Source organism: Scatophagus argus, chromosome 9 (assembly GCF_020382885.2).
Source record: "Scatophagus argus isolate fScaArg1 chromosome 9, fScaArg1.pri, whole genome shotgun sequence".
In the NCBI taxonomy this organism is placed as follows: domain Eukaryota; kingdom Metazoa; phylum Chordata; class Actinopteri; family Scatophagidae; genus Scatophagus; species Scatophagus argus.
The window spans coordinates 7,719,833-7,738,012 of NC_058501.1; the positions used below are offsets into that span (position 1 = coordinate 7,719,833).

Below are 18,180 nucleotides of genomic sequence, written 5' to 3' on the forward strand. Positions count from 1 at the left end.
GGTCAAAGGGATAACAGGATAAAGGCTGTCCTCTCTGCTCCTCTGAAGGACAAGCACTCTGCCGATTGGATTTGGTGGCCTTCAAGGACAAAGGAAGAACACTGTGATACAAAGGAACCAATAGAGGCGGAACAAGATTTCATCTGTTTCTGTGGCCTGAGTGATTGGCAGGGATGGACAGACTAGCAATCTGAATGCCGCCTCTCTGTAGCTGGGTGCCCTCCATCAGCATTGAATAGCAAGACTCGGTCCAGTGACAAAAACTCACTGAAACTCACTGTGGAATAATAGGAGCCTGGACGGGGTTGCAGGGGCAGCCAGGTGATTTAATTCAGTGGAATGATTACTAATTTTGATTTGTCTGTGGGTATGCATGGTGTGTGTGTGTGTGTGTGTACATTGCATGATGGAATGCAGATGATTAGAGAAGGAAGTTTGTAAAGGGAAGGTGGTAAGGTTCAATTGCTTGAAATAGAAGAAAAACAGTGGAGATAATATTAACCATTAACACCAGTACCATCAACATGCCCCCTGGCAAAGCTCTTAAAGGGGCAGTCCAGAGATACAGGGAAAGATATTCCGACTTGTAGTATCTAATATGGCTATAGCTCCATAAACACTGGGTCATACACATCCCATAATGCAACTCAATATTATCTTGTATTGGACCTTCCATTACTGATTTTTCAAATTCTAAAGGACCAGCTTGTGATCGAGGTTTTCTGCTAAAAGGCTGGCCCAAGTTGAGATACTCCTGAAGAAATCAATATGATCGCATCAGGGTTATTTTCTCAGGCTAGAAAGCTCCCTCCAGACATACAGAAGACATTATGCAAGTGTTTATTCAAGTTAAGTAGTACTCCCCATGACTAGTCAACCGATTTTTGTGTGTAAAGTTTGCAGGGTCTCTTAACTCTCGGCTGATCCAGTGGAGCTGCTCATCAGCCAACAGAATAAAACCACGGTAGTAATGGGCATCTCCCACATGTGTTAACTGTAAAGCTCAGGAAAGACACTGCTGTAAATAAGTCTAGAGCACCAACAACCTTCAAGCACAGAAGTGTTCAGGGCTGTCTTTAAGGCACTGTTGTTTCTAAATGTAGGCACATAGACATGTTCACATCTTGCTCCTGAAAGGCATTTCTTTCCCATTTGGAACAGAATTTCATGGATGCTGAGAATTGGCACTGAGGTGCAGAAGGACACATGCACAGATAATGCCAGGCCAGCTGCCAAAGTGCATTCTTGGACTCAAACCCCAATCCTTCCACCACTCAAGCAGATCCTCCTAATCTGGTGATAAGGCTCATTTGTGAAACACTTTGTTTTCTTTCTTTCTTTCTTATTGAAAAAAAATAAAGCCTCCTCAAGTACATAGTAAAGAATTGGTTACCTGCATGAAGGTAGGCAAGGTCTGGATTCTCAATATCAGGGTGATTTTCCTTCAGGTGGTTGCGGAACTCCATGGGAGAGTTGGTGGCATAGTTACATTTGGGACAGTTGTACATCTTCACACCCTCATGTTTGCCCGTATGGAGAATGTGCTTCCGGATGTTCTCAGCACAGTTGGATCTAAGGGAGACAAACAAAGATAAAAAGGCCTCATTCCATTTGGGAAAAAAAACAAAGATTAAAAGATGAGATGAGAGTCATGAGGGAGAAAACAGAAGATAAATGTTTGGCAACATTCCCAAGAAGGGTTTGCTGTACCAACACTTTATTTTGTTGCAATAATCTCACACACACATACACAAAAATAAAAACTGGGCTTTGCAGCTGAGGGAGTAACCGTGTTTGGACAGAGTCTCCAAACATTCATTATATAAATATCCCTCTCTGCAACAGGCACGCAACCATCAAATGATGAAAGAAATCTTCAAAAATATCAAAACACGACTTGCTATACAAACGGTATTAAAATCTTGCAAATTCTTTGATATACAGTCATGCCATCATATATCTCCTAGACATTTTCTTTCCCTACAGTTAAAGTTTGGTGTGTAGTCAAGCTGGGTGAGGTGAATGACGCTTGCATCTGGAGGCCTACTGAGTGCATCAGAGACATGTCTGAAATCATCCATTATGCATCTTCTGTAATTGTTTGAAAGACATAAGAATAGTGGCGTATGTGTATGTGTGAGAGAGTTTGTGGGTCTTTGGGTTGGTCAGATAGGGCAGGCCAAGCAGTGAGTTACTGCAGGATGTAGGATGTAATGATGTCAGCTCAGAGAGTCACACACAACCATCTCCTGATTAATGATGCTGCCTGACCTGCTCCCAGGCTCTATCTAGACCTGCCCATGGACTCACACAAACACAATGGGCTGGACAAACATGCACATACAGTACATACATACATAGATATGAACAGACCTTAGTTTGCAGCAAAATAAAAATCTCTGATCTGACTACACAGGTGCAAATATACAGATCTGAATCCATTAAAACCCCTACATGCACACACTCACACAGACAGACACATGTGCACAAGAGAGCGCACACATAATGCATCATGCAAGCAAGCATGTGCAGTGTAGAACACAGTTCCATACACACACATAAACACACACCATCATGCGCTGATGGATGGGGCACTCGTGCTCAGTTTGGACCTGACATTCTCGGACAGTATAATACGCAATTACTCTCCCTTATCACCTTGGCCGGGACAATAAAGCCTCACAGTGCCATAGCTCACGCCAGCCAAGGAGAGAATTTGTTTTCACTTTTGCAGAGACACCTCTCTCCATCATGGGGCCACAGTCCAGCCCGGCTCCACTGGGGCCTTAAAAAAAAAAAAAAAAAAAAAAAAAAAAACAGAGCAGGCCCTCTCTGGATTCTGTTCATGTTGTATGAAATACATAAGCACGAGCCACTGGTGAGCAATGAGGGCTCTCCACAAAACTGAATAGGTTGGGATGCGATGCTCTTAACAAAGGAAAACACTTTTTAAAAGCAGCAATCCATAGCAAATTAGAAGTGTTAGTTTCACCAGATCACTGACGCATTTAATCCGATATATATTTACTTCATGAATGAAACCATTTACATTTGCTTAGAGTCAGTGTCAATCCTGGTTTAGAGGTGGTGATGTTTTTCTTTTACTTTTATTTTTTTCTGTCTTGGTAGAACATTAAGCAGAAGAAGAACCAGGTAGTTAGCATGAGAATGGATAGCCACATGGACAACCATATTTAAAGTCTTGTTGGTTTTTTGTCAACAGAAAGTGTCACAGATGTGGAATTCTAGTAGTTTATACATGAGACAGATTGACTGACAGCACAAATATGTGGATAACCTTGAATATGTACACATATTCTCAATCATTTATCCAGCACGCTTTGTTGTGATCACTTTATCAGTCATCACTAGAAAAACCATAACAGGTTCACAGACAAATCACGGCCACATCTGTTGACTGTTCTTCTTCATAATGAAGAAAAAAAAAGAGAGAATTTAAACTGTCAAACGCTCACAAATTAGAGTAAATCATGCTGCTAAAAATGCATTTAATACTAAAGTGAACTGATTTCTTATTCTAAAGCTGGAGCATAAATAGATAAAATTTGAAGCGGAGCTAAAAGGTTCTAAAGAGAGCGTGGGTGGATTCCTAGGGGGGCCATGCTATCTCTCAGATATGCTAATGGCATAATTGTCATATTAAAACAACACAACGTGCGTCTAGGAGTCAGCAGGTGTCACAGTTAGTGAAAGCCCACACCAGCCCTCCTACTATACACTGTATTAATTAGTCCAACACTGTTTCAACTTCCTCCCCCATCCATGCACTCACTATGGGAATCAGCCATACTGATGCTCAATGGATACATCAACCTTTCTCTGCCTCTTTCCGTCTCTCTCCCCTTTATTTTAGCCATTTCCATATTTCTCCTCCCCAAACGAGTGTATGGTAATAGGAGAGGTGTAATTGAGAGGTGCTTCATTAGAGGAGATTTAAATGTGTTTCTTTGTGTGTGTCAAGAGTTGGGGGGGGTATTTGGATCATTGGTGCTATTTGGATCTTATTGTGCCAAGGAGGCCCAGTTATCATCATTATCATCTCCTCTACCCCTCCTTCACGTCTCCTTACACTTTACAAGGTCACAAACCTTCCTGGCACTGACAGTAAGCGTGCCATCCTCAAAGCCGCCATCGCCTCGAACATCGCCTGTTCTAACAGGTGGATTGAAACATGAATGCCACAGCATTCAATAAACAACAGCAGCCCCAGAAAGATGGTACTGTGGCAGGAGTCAGAGGCTACATATCAATTAGACCATTTCAGATGCCACTGTAACTTTAATGAGAAAAAGAGCTGTTCATTGTGAACAACAGAGATGATTCCTTAAACACTGAGGTAAAGAAGTTTTGCGGCTGCATAAATAGCACAGGAATAGTCAAGCAGACATCATTAATTGACAGCCCAGAACTTCCAGTGCAATATCATTAGAATATTTTTCCCACTATTCCCCAACTATAATTATCATCCCTTTATTATCTATCTCTGTCTGAATAGGAGATGAGTGGCATTTGATAGATCATTCACTCCCTGCTAATTTACATGCATTTGAGGAGCAGCCTTGATGGAGATCACATTGTATCAAGAGGGAATCGTAGATATCATCCATAACATTTAAAATGGGTATTTTAAAAATGAAAATCAAATGTAAACCCGTAAAACAGATACAAATATTTCCTATGAGCAAGAACTGTCAATCATTCAAGCGCTCTACTTGCCTCAGACCTAAATATGTCTTTACAACTGCATCATATTTATTTCATAAGCCCGGCTTCCACTGAAAGGTCAAATGTGCTAACTCATCTGGTAGCTCCTTATCATGGTCAGGCCACCAGAGACATCAGGGTTTTAAACATGTATTCAGAGTGTAAAAGCAGGGCGGAGGCGAGGCCCCTTGCGGCTGTGTGAGGCCCCCGTATTCAATTCCTCACCCTCAAATTAGCAAGCCAGCGGGGCGTTTCCCCAACCTTCCCCCTCCTCCTCCCCCCCTCCTCCTCCCACCTTGCCTGCCCCTCTTCCTTGCCCTATGGATCTCACTGAACCCCTGGGGCCACCAAAATGTTAATTGGGCTTCTAATTTACTGTTTCATTTGCCACTATCTGTAATGATCATTAAGTATCAGTGCAGGAACAACAAGACCAGGAACATTTGGCTCCTTCTATGTACAGTATCCTTCTGATACTGCAGTTAGTCCATTGTAGTGGCTTGATCAACATATGCATAGGATTATTTAGCTCTTTACATAAATTTTCACCACTCAAAGCCTATGACCCAATACATTTAATGAGACATTTGGATAGAATTCCGCAAATGTATTGAAAGTACACTACATAGACAAAGGTATTGGGACACCTGACCATTACATCAGCAGGGACTTAAATGGTATTCCATTCTAAATACATAGACAGCTTTGCAGATAAAAATGCTTCCATTCTTCTGGGAAGGAGTTTGGAGTGTTTCTTTGGGAATTTTTGCCATGCATTTGTGGGGTCAGGCACTGATGTTGGGCCAAAAGGCCTGACTCGCAATCTCCATTCCAGTTTATCCCAAAGGTGTTTGATGGGGTTGAGATCAGGACTCCGTATGCGCAAGTCAGATTCTTCCACACTAAACTTATCCAAGCATGTCCTTATGGACCTTACTTTGTGCACTGGGGAACAGTCATGCTGGAATAGAAAAGGTCCTTCAACAAACTGTTGCCACAAAGTTGGAAGTATAGCATTGTCCAAAATGTCTTGGTATGCTGAAGCATTAAGATTTCCCTTCACTGGAAGGGGCCGAACCCAACCCCTGACAAACGACCCCGTCCCAATACTTTTGTCTATGTAGTGTAGCTTGAACAAGAATGGAGAATGGAGCGGAGAATGAGATATTTCAATCTGAACTAAAATGTGAGCACGACTGCTACTGTCACCCTTAGAGTGACAACACTAGAGTGGCTAATAAAAACCAGCCATACATCAACCATATATTGGCCTAAAAAAAGAGCAAAGGACAAGATGCAATACCTTTATTATTACTTGGGCATAAAAAAATCTTCAAAGCACCTTATGTGCATCTTAAATCAGAGTATCAGTTCAAAACACCTGCACTGGTTGACTCTTTATTGCTACAATCAAGACAAGTCATCATATCTTGAGGTACAAGGTGAGATTATCCTTTGATAATTGCTAAATAATAACCTGACAATAATTATTTCATCTCAGAATTTCATTTTTTCTAAGTTGGACTGCATACAAAACACTTCGAATGAGTCAAGCACTACACTGCAGCGGAGCAGGTGTAGCAAGCTGTCGAAATGACTTTGTCACAGAGGGGAAAAAACGAATGAAGAGTACATCTAAAACCAATGATGGGTTTGAGATCATTCCCTTTCACACTCTTCTGCCACAACCTGACGAGGAAGCACAGGATGAGAGACGGAGAGAAAGGCAGAGAGAGAGAGAGTCAGGGAGAGATGGAGATGTGCAACGCCAGCCAAAACTTTTTCAATTTCACCGACAATTTCCTGTGTAATTACTGATGTGGTATGATGGTGTTTTAATGACAGGGACCTGCCAGTGACAGTGACATTGGGTGTATGTGTGCGAGAGCGAGTGTGTGTTGGGAGAGATCTAGCTGGGCCTGTTGATGATGGCAGAGTGATGAGATGGAGCCGTGCTGTGGAGATTAGACCTGTCTGCCCTCCACCTCTCCCTCCCAGCCTTCACACACATAGACACAAATGAACACACACAGAAACACACGAACACAAAGCCTCCAGCATTAACGCCACCCCCATCCCTCCAAACTACCCTACAATGCCACCTGCTATCTCACCATCACACTCACTCACTTATATACCCCCCACAGCCTCTGCTACCCCTACCTATCAACCCCCAATCATCAGTGCCATAGTGGCAGCCATCAGCGCCACCAACCGTGGGTGGGTCAATGAGCCGGTACCTGTAGTCGCACCAGGGGCAGCGGTAAGGTTTCTCTCCAGTGTGAACACGTTTGTGCCGCGATAGGTGGGACTGTGTGGTGGAGGCGAAGCTGCAGAGCTTACATTTGAAGGGTCTCTCTCCTGTGGGGGGGGGGATAAAAAGATAAAAGACAGAAAACAACGATGAGACAAAGATGATATTAATGCTGCCACTGACAAGCACACATAGACACATAAATATAGAAACCAGGTAAGCTATAACTGACATGGTTTGGCTACTACGTTACACTATTTTGCTGAAGTTCTAACTATATTTCAGACTTCTTAATTTGCTCATAATGCTATGTGGGGTTAATTTGGAGACCAATTAATGACACACAGAGGCATAGATTTTCACATAAAAGGAATTTGTTCGTTTTAGCTTTAGTTGAAGCAAGATTTTGTCTACTGAATAACTGAAATTACTTAAAGTGTAAATGCTGAAATCATTTGAATAAATCCACTTAGCTTAGCCCTGTAGGAAGTTATTTGTCTCTTTGTCTGTAAGCACTGTAAGTAGTTTGTGGGGCTATTACTGTAGCAAAACCATTAGCAAATGTGAGTGGGGGGTTGTGTAACTGTGCCACCATCCGTGTGTGATTTGTAAATGTATAAAACTACTGAGATTTGCAGACAGTGTGTATGTGTCTTTTCTCAGGGCCGGACCTCACTGATTATTGTACAGAAACATAACTCTGAAACTTCTCCACTGATTTTAGTGAAACTGGATCATGCAATAAGTTATAGAGGGAACATTTCTGGTTTTCCTTCTGATGTCCACAGCTGCTCTGTGTCAGCTCTTGGTGATTTAAGTTACAGTTTCCTGATAAAACAGATAGCTTTACTTGTTGCTAAAGTAAAAGCTAATTGTTAACATTTGCTGTGCTGAGCCAAGTGAACACAGCCGGCCTGGGACCTAACAGAGCACCCGATACTGCAGGCGGCCAGTCTGACGACAAGGAATACAGTACAGAGGTGGTTTTCTTGTAGGGTTTGGCTCCTGGCACCTGGAGGCTGACTCTGCCCTAAGCCCCATTCAGGTCTCTGGAGGTGGCCAATGACTGATCCCGCCCTCCCTCTCACTCCTCTCTCTCTTCTCACCTCTCCAGTCCCCACCTGAAACCGCCATGTCTTTGCCATCCCCTGAGCCAGAGTCGGGGCCGGAGTTGCTGTAAATCACCTCGGTATCTCTTGGTACTTGCGGTCAACCTAAGAGGCTGTGTTTGGTCCTGGTCCGGCTGTGTTCACTGAGCTCAGCACAGCACTCAGTCCAGCAATGTCACGCTTAAAATAACTGGGTGCTCCCACCAACTGGCGTATGTAGGCTGCATAGTTACTGAGGCACACAGACAAATCTCCACACATTTGCAGAATGCCACATGCATTCACAGATTTCTGGAACAGCAAAGTATGGCAAAAGTTACGTGACAGCCAACTGAGAGCTCCATCTGAGTTGTAACTGATGACGTTCTAACATTAATATCTAAATATTCATTAACCGATTTGTCTGTGTCCACTCACATTTGTAAACAGCTTGTAAAGTAAACAGATAAAAGTAGCTGAAATATCATTTAAAGACTAAAATACGAATAAATGTCTGTTAACTGAAACCTCAGTTCAAGCTGAAGTACCGGATAGAGTATTGTTAAAGAGTGTGTACTGTAAACAGTTGCAAGTTGCAACGTCAGTAAAAATGTGCTGTTGTTAAATGTTGTGTTCCCACCACAGACAGCTTATCTGTCCGTCAGCAGGATATGTTTTCAACTTGAGAATTCATCTCCATGAAATATGATAAGTAAGATTTTGATGGAAAACCAGATGGGGGATTTCAATCACTGGATCACAGATTATTACCATATTTGACACACAGCCATTAATCTTACAGAGAGACTAGCTCACAAGTGGCAGGACTCTTACTGTCTGTTAGAGTAACAGCAACTTGGCACGTTGTCTGTATCTGGCAGAGGGTTGTGCTCTTTGGGAGCTTTGCACTTTTAGTTATTTTTTTTATTTCTAATGACCACAGTAGTGAGTCAGACATTTCCTCACAGCTCAGGGATGTCAGTGTTTAAAACGTGCAGTAAAACCTCACCCTGCTTTAAAGCACTGCCAGCCCATTTAAGAAGGTTATTAACGTGTCATTTAATTGAATCTAGTAGTGGCCAGTGTTTTTTAAAATACAGCTTCAGTGACAATGCAATAGCAACACTAACAACTTAAAGATACTGACTCCATTCTGGGCGTTAAATATTTGAAAATTCTGAATAACTGCACTATATGGTCTTTAAAAACGTGAACCACAAAAATAATGGTGTTAGCAGTGGCATTTAAAAGTCAGAGTCGTGGGACGGGGTGGTCCCTTCCCATACAGCTGCATGACAACAGATATGAAGATGCAGCTGAATGTGTGGAATTGACACATGTCAACACAGAAACTGGAGGTTTCGAGGGGAAATGGCAGAGAATTTGAGAAGCAAACAAAATGAATTATGAAAACCTAAATGAATATTTATAACAGGATTCTTGATCCTTGGGCGGCTGCCAGACAACGGTTAAGAACAGTATTTGTTTCACTGTCCCAATTTCCAAAAAAAAAGCCACTTGTTATTGACAGCCTATCTGAAAAATGCAATTTCCCTAAGCGACAGAATGACATGGTGAAATGATAACTGAAATTAAAAATCTCAGATTCAGTCAGCCATACTGGTACACATGCCTATCACTGACAGCAGCATGTCACACTGATGTGCCTGTGTGTGTGCATATGTGTGTGCGTGAGAGAGAAGGAAACAGCAAACAGTTGCTAAAACTATATGGAAAAAAACTGTAGCTTTCCAAACTGTCAATCACAGTCCCAGATTATAGAGATCCACACATACAACAGTCAGTGTGTGTGTGTGTTTATATAAGTTTATGGCGTGAGTTCAGGAGGTGTGTGTTGTTGCGTACCTGTGTGTTGACGTCTGTGTTTGGTAAGGGCGTGTCTTGTCCCTCCAGCAAAACCACACATGTCACACAGATAAGACTTCTCTCCTACCGAGACAGATTGAGAGAAGAAGAAGAAAAGGAAGATAAAACATGACGGTCTTCCAGGATGGAGAGAAAAATTGCAGTAGAAACCGAAAACTGACATTAAAGGAACGGGTCACCCAAAAACAAAGATTCAGTCATTGTCTATTCACGCCCATGCCGATGCAAAGTTGAGGTAAGTTTGTTATTTCACAAAATATTTCTGGAGCTGCACAGCAAAACAGAGATCTGCACTGTAGCCACTGAGCGTTAGCACACACTGCGTCTGAAGTTTGTGCAGAAGCTCGAACACACATACATGCACCGTGAGACAAACCTTGGATTATGCTGTATGAGCTGAATGGAGCTATTTTATGTTTATTAGGTTGTTTTGTGTTGTTTTTTAAAATATATATATATATTTTTTTTAAAACAAGTCCTCAGCTTCTTCAGTGGTTTATGAGAATGCTGCAATGGTGTAGATAATGTCTGAATTTTCATTTTTGGGTGAAGCTCTTTTAAAACATGAAAATAAGAGAGAACCTGTCATTCTTTTTCTCATTTACTGTATACAACACTGTATACTCATTCAAATCCAGCCCTTTGTCAAAGAACCAAGAAAAATCATTTTTTAAAGTATTTCCAGTACTTTCCATCGGATGAAATTTTAAAAATTGAATGTTTATTATTTAGTAAAAAATACTTGCTGTTAGACCATGATGTATATTTTTTAACAAAAAGAAAGGCTTTAACTGTGAAATTGTTTAGAATAGCCACTGTAACCATCCATCGGAGTTAAGGGACTTTCATCATTATCTGCTTTTACCTGCCATACCTACACCGTACGCACACAACTCCTCTCTGTGCTTTGAGGGTTTTGTGCCAATATTTCGGTCCACTCACTTTTATTTTTTTCTGTAAATATAGTTTTCTTCAAATAAACTGCTGACTTGTTTACAACCTGTGTGATCATCTCACTGCTCATGCAACTTGCCCCGTGGATCTCAAAAACAGGTTACCTCATAGAAACCAAAGCTATGAAAAATAAGACCCGCTGTAATAAAGATTGACAAAATTCAAAAAGACAATCTGTCACTTGTCAGTTACCTAGGATTCACACTGACTTGAAAACCAACGCAAAGAAAAAACAAAAAGAAGAAAAAACAGGATATGTCCAAATGTCAAAACTGTAAAAAGACATTGAAACTGTTATAGTTAGGGCAGTTAATTCCAACTAAGCTTAATAAACTAATTTAAATTAAAAGACAAAATATTTATGTTTAAATTTGTACAAAGCGTGTTATGAATTAACCTACATGGTGATGTGCATTTGAATTGAGGAAGTTCATGATGACCTACTGCAAATGCAAATAATGTCTTTAATAATACAATTCACTGCTACCACTGTCAGATTCACACGAGTATTTGAAGCAACACAACTTGTGACATTTGTCTCATTTCAGTTGTTTTCCCTCTGTCTACCTCAACTAAATATGGCTCAGTCTAATTAATCTGTCACTAACACTTCTTAATTTTAAAGTTCCATTGACACAAAAAAAAAGACAAATACAATTAACAATTACAATTAAATAAAAATACATCCTCGGGTCATAACATTCTAAAGTGGAAGCCTGAAGTCTTTGAATCTCTGGTGGAGGCGTGATGCTCTCGTCACTCAGAACTACTGCTGAGGTACCACTGAGCAAAGAAGCAAGAGCTCAAGTGAAGACAAAGCAGAAGAAGAAGAAGAAAATACTGCGTTAATGGATTGGGAGAAATGTGTGAGGGAGGAAAAAAGCAGAATCCAAGAAAAAGACAAGACAGATTGAACAGATGAGCAGTGGGTCTAGTTGGCTACGAGAGCCAAGCAGAAGTCACAGATCACTAGTGTATATCCATCAGAGCTCTCAGCTAACTAATTCCTCCAATCAGATGGATCCGTGTAAATATGTCAAATGGGGGACGGGAAATTGCCAGTGTGGTTTATTGACTGTGATAAAATCTGAAAAGCACCGCTGAACATAATTACATACTTGTCAGAGCCATAAAAATTAGCTTTATTATCAATGGGATGGTTTTGTACAACTTCATTTGGGGGCGATGCCTTCCAGATGGGGAGCGTGGAGAGCTTTTTACACTCCTCCTCTCTCCCCTGCATCTGGCTCTGTCATTAACAGCATGATGGTCGCTCTCTCTCTCTCTCTCTCTCTCATTCTACCGCTCTTTTTCTCTCTGCCACTGCACACAGGCAGTCACACACTCTTGCACACACACACATACGGAGACATTTGTGATAAGGCTCACTCAGGAAAACACAAGCATGTGCACACACAACCACATTTATGGAACAGACACAGACGCGTATACATATACACACACACTGAGGTGGATATTCCCACACAGACACACACAAATCAAACTGCATGTGGAGTGCCAGTAACACATTTCCATGCATGTACATGTTGTGTACGAGCACATACATGTACACACTGTAGAAACCGCACATTGTAACATATAGACACATGCTGCATCACTTAAATATTCATCTAAATGCTGATGTTGAACTCCAGCTCTCGCCACACACTGATAACACATTAGGGTGACTCTTCCAGCTGGGCCTCAGTGGTGCTCTGCTCCTCTTCTGCACAGATAGCAGCTTTCACTGACTCCGTAGAGACAAAAGCAGCCTCAAGTTTCTTCTATTTCACCCATTTAAAGCCACTCGACTGTGAGAAGAGTTTTAATGCAGTGCCACTTACAGGAGAGAAAAACAGCCTTAAAAAGCTGCATTCATTAGCCAATTCATACAGGTTCACTTTTCAATCCCAGTGTGAGTGGCCTTTAAAGGAACAATGTTCTTATATAAATAAATGGCCATTCTGCTAGTCTACATTTATTGCTCTAAATACCTGATGTCTGATGTTGTTGGAAAAACAATATCACAGAATGCAAACGTGATACGCAAAAGAACAACAGCATTTTGTGTCGGTTGAATGAAAAAACTGCATTGTATAAAGTTTATAAGCAGAAAAGAAAGGACAAATATATGAAGAGTCATGGTGACCAGTGATCTCTGACAAGCAGAAACACTGCAGCAATGAGCATTTAGCACAAACAAAGGAGATAAAATTAAATCTTTGATATTTGGAACCCTGTAAAACTTCTATTATTCAGTATTTGTCACTGACTAAACAATCAAAGTTAATATTTGCAAAATTGTCATCACATTTTAATTTGAATACAGCCAAATGTTGTTTGCTGCACATAAGCAATTCACCTAAGAATTTCAGCTGAGCCCAGCCCAATACAAACCCGTGAGAACAACTACAGAAATAAGTCACGTGAATAATCCAAAATTGTTCATAATCTCTTCATGTACAACCCAACTGGTCATTGAAAGAAAACTGCTTTTAGGGTCTTTGAGTCTTTTTTATTCTAACTCCAGAATAGTTACTGGGAATCTGGCCAGAGCTGCTCTCCCTATCAAAAAAACTGCACCAGTCCCTCCTCCACTTCTCCCCTCCTCTCTCTTCCCTCCCTTCCATCTCTCATTACACCCAACGCTACAAGACCCCACCACAAAAAAATCCATAACCATCGATCCCTGCACCCAGCCGTGGTCGCCACAATTATTCTTGAGGAGGAAACGTTGGCGATAAATTACATGTGTGCTTTTCATCTGCTGTTCTGTGGCGGTGAGCCCTCTGAGGACCCGGGTGGGGATGGCGAGGTGGGGTAATAGAAGAGTGACGTGCTGTCAGCACCAGGGGATCTGTCTTCCTAAAGCAGCATGGACTCCCCAACCCACAATACACTGGCTCCATTCCTTCCTGATTCACCTTAACCACTACCTTTTATCAGTACACAGATAACGCTTAACCCCTGACCTTAAACTTTATCCTCATTCAATATTAACCCTAAAACCACTGTTACCAGCCCCAGCAGGTTAAGCCTTACTCTAACCTTCACTAGGGGTTGGAGTTACATCAATCCTCAGCTGTGCTCAGGTCAGACACACAGTTGCAAGCACAAATCAAGCTAATGTGTCACAAAAATCCTTTTAAAAGTATACAGGATCCAGACATGAAATTGCCCTAAAAGCTAAATTTCTTGCTAATGTGCACTGAGAGCCCTTAAACTTTCTGGCTATTTGAATATTGGCTCATCGCTCCTCTTTTGTTCCCGTGATACACCTCAACCCTCCACCCCTTACTGGAATTAAATATGCCTCATTGTGAGACAATAAAAGAACTTTGAAGTCAAAATATACAACCTCTCTTTGCATGTGTGTGTGTGTATATATATCTATGTGTGTGTGAGTGTTTTAAATAACCCCGGAGGCGACTGCATGCAGCTATAATTGCCTCCCTCATTAGTTATGTTTTAGCAGGAGCGAATGGGAGGGCAATTAATTTTACCGCTTAATTTTTGACACGGAATCCGCTGCTGTATTGATGTGCTCGCCATTTTGGGTCTCATTTTTCAGGGAAATTAATTGACAAAGTGCAAAGATTTATCAGCATATCGCCAGATTAAGCGACAAACTGAAGCAATGAGGAAATCAATTGTGGCCCTGTCGCTGTGTTCAACCCCCCTCTATCCCCTCCCTCCCTCCTTCCCCACTCCCCACTATGCCCAAGAGCCTGGGAAAAGCTGGGTGGGTCAGATGCAGTGCACTTATTTATTTATTTGAGTCGCTCATTCATCAGCCGTTACAAATGACCCTGGCGGCTGACGACCACTGAATCCCCAACCCCCCCCCATGCTCAGACACGACTGAGGAGGGAGTGATTATCATAAAAAACACACAAATCAGAGAGGAACAATGAATCCTGTTAGAGACAGAAGAAGGAGAGTGGAGGTGTTAACTTTTTTCTTTTTTTTAGAATGGGGGCTCTGCATGTCACAACCAACAACTCAATCACTGGATAATCAAATTTGACATTTTCTTTTAGGGACTCCTTAATCTTTTATTTTTGTTGTTGTTTTGGCTACAATGTGGTTAAAGGTGAAAATTAAAAATATATTCTTTAGGCTGCCTTTATCAAATATTTACTGCTTAAGTGACTATTTGCGAAGTCTTGCCTCCATTATTACAGTTATCCTGTTAATTTTTGCACACTCACATAGCACATACGCAGTTTCAAAAGATAATGGGGTCAGATTTAGCACACAAAATTTTTTGTCACTTCTGAAACAGTTGGTTTCAGGCTTCTCTAATTTTAGCCAGCAACCATCAATTTGTTGGCCAAAATGACAACTGTCACTAGCACATCTCAACAGTTGTAGTAAGCTAGCTAACTGAGCTAACATTGAACAGACAGATGTTTTAACATTTCAGTCGTGTTAAATTTAAGATTCTGTAATAGAGGCTTGGATTGGATGCACTTAAGAGCTACATAAAGAGTTAAAGAGCTAAAAGACTGACACCTGACCTGTGTGCACCAGGCAAAATGCAAGTCTTGTAATATGATGATCCATACTGAGGACAGGTGAATGGAAACACAGCATTGTTCTTGACAGCAGATAGTTATAGTATATGATACGAAAAAAAGCACAATCACAAGAAAGGGGGAGGGGTTAAACAAGCGGTCCGTTATTCAAACTTTGTCATTCCAAACTGTACTTAAATGTTGCAGGTGCATTTCTGGTGAACTGTTCACGCTGTATACACCTAATCAAAACGGGTCTCTCACAATGGGAGCAAAAACCTCATGTTGTCAATCTCACAATGAGGTTGTTTCAGATTCAGTCTTAATTCTACTAATTTCATATGTTCATACTTGGTCACCCTTAATCTCTTGTTTCAGCACGCTCCTTTTTCCCTCTCAATCACTTCAATCAAGAACGTGTTTCTTCCTGTCAAACTCACACAAAGTCACACGCGCCCACACCAACACCACCACAGCATCACACGCCTCTCCAGGTGACAGCTAGGTGACAGCGTGACAGCAGCCGCCTGATGGAAATGATGAGGGCTGGAAACAAATGAAAATAAAACGTCTAATTATGTCAGAGGCGTCTTGACGTTACATCACTGCTAAAACACATTTAAAATAACATCCAGCAAGTCTCACACTCACTACACGCACACAAGCACACACACATGCACAGCAGGCATCTGTGACGGATGGAGGGCTCTCCTGCAAGCGCTCACTCAGGCTGTCAGGCCACTGGCTGCCGCTGCTTCTGTCATTGACTTAAAAGGGCATCAAGGAGCTGTGTGTGGGACATTACGGAGGCCAAGGAGAAACTGCTGGGCTGCAGCATAAAGACACTTTCAGAGAGGCTGCTCCTATTGAGGGGCTATTATTCAAGACAGTATCTTTGCACCGCCCACCGCACCATCTGTCTACCCAAACTTTTTGGTAAGTAAGGAAACATGACTCAGTACAGTCCCACAGACATAAACAGGATGGAATCAGAAGGAAAAGGCACTGCATATAAAGATAATTAAAACATCCATCATTGATGAAAATACCCATTGATTTCAAAACCAAATGTCATGTGTTTTTGTTTGTTTTATCATGTTTATGCTTTAACACAGCTCCAGTGCCAGTGTACTAGTGATAAATCAAGATAGTAAACTACAAATCCAGTTAGTGATTATTACATCAGTTTGTCTCAAAGTGCAGAAATGTTCAAATTTGAGATTTAATTATGGTTGGAATAGAGAGTAAAATTACTTTATCTTCTGCACTGCTGGTTGCATTGAAGGAACAAAAATTAAACTTTTTGGCAAACCATTAAAATTTGAGGTATAGTTCAAAAGTGGAATGCTTTTTTGTTTTTGTTTTTTTTTTGTTTTTTTTTTTTAAAAAGCACACACCAAAATTAATGAGCCTTTTTTCCCTTTATCCTATTTTGCATCACACACACTAGACCAGTTCAATGTGGGAAAACACACTCTTGAGGATCAGATGGCTTTGATGAACACACACTTGCTGACCAGCTGGGTCTGGGGAACACACACATTTGTTGACCAGATGGATCTGGGGAATACACACTACCTTATCTCCCTCATCAAGCACCCTCCAAGTCTGGAGGATGGCACAAAACAAAAACAACATGAATTCCAAACCTCTTTTCCCTTCTCTCTCTTTGGATATTAATTATTGTCTGTATTCTAATATAACTGGCTGATTTTACATCATACAACTGTGACTGTCCTATCAGGATTGGGATGCAAGGGTTTAACCGTCTAACAGAGTGTCTGCAAGACCGCCAAGAAATGGTTCTCGACTTTATCTGGATGTTGAAAATTGGTACAGATGGACAAGTTGTGGCTCTTATCAGCCAAAAACGTGTGTATATTTTTCCAAACAAAGCTGTGAAGATTCATAATTAATGTGAGATTTTCTTCAACTTCATTTTGTTAAACAGACTACAGGCTACACAGGAGAGAAGAAGCACACTTTGTCTGATCCAATTATAGTGTTTCTCGATAAATAACCTTCTGTCTCTCACTCATAAAAACACTGTTTGCCTGTAAAAAAAGGAATCATGAATTTTGCAGTTTAGAGTGTCAGTCAAAGTGTTTATGGAGGAGTACAGCAGTAACGATTCACCGTGCAGGCTCTGAGTGTCTCTCACCAGTGTGAGTCCTGTAGTGGTCCTTCATGGCTGACAGGTTGAGGAAGGCGTAGTGGCAGGACGGCCAGGCACACTTATATGGTTTCTCCCCACTGTGCAGTTTCATGTGGTTGTTCAGGGCCCATTTTTCACTGAAGGAGCGCTCGCACAAGTCACATTCAAACTTCCTGCAGGAGAAGAACAGAGGCAGGAGGGAATTAAGAGGAGGACGAGTGAAAAAAAAAAAAAACAAGAGTTATTTACTGATCCCAAAGCTGACATAAAATGCTAGACGATCTACGCTGCAAGAAAGGAAATGGTTGCTGGGTACTTGCACATGCTCCCACATTGCACAGGGCAATATGACTGCGTGCTGTACATCTACACCAAACACACACACACACACACATAGGCACAACACACACAGAATGCAGTTGGCTGTTGGTGTGTCATGTCTGTATAAGCAGGCATTGATTTTTCTGTCCTGGCCTGCCACCTCAACCATTTATTCTCTGCTTTGCACCAGGACCCAGAGGACTAGAGAAATTCTGTTACAGTCCACACACACTCACCCCGCAAAACCAGTGGGGAGAATAGAGTTCACCTGTCCAGCGT

At 41.5% G+C, this 18,180-nt stretch overlaps 1 protein-coding gene across 1 annotated transcript in view; it reads right to left on the reverse strand.

Moving 5' to 3' along the window:
• The window catches only part of znf407 (zinc finger protein 407), a 139,578-nt gene that overhangs the window by 38,475 nt on the left and 82,923 nt on the right, over nt 1-18,180 (reverse strand). Inside the window, exons 6-9 of the mRNA XM_046398383.1 lie at nt 17,587-17,753; nt 9,934-10,017; nt 6,966-7,086; nt 1,394-1,572 (exon numbers count right to left, since the gene is read on the reverse strand). Of these exons, the coding sequence (XP_046254339.1) occupies nt 1,394-1,572; nt 6,966-7,086; nt 9,934-10,017; nt 17,587-17,753 (551 nt within the window). The remainder of the gene's footprint in view (nt 1-1,393; nt 1,573-6,965; nt 7,087-9,933; nt 10,018-17,586; nt 17,754-18,180) is intronic.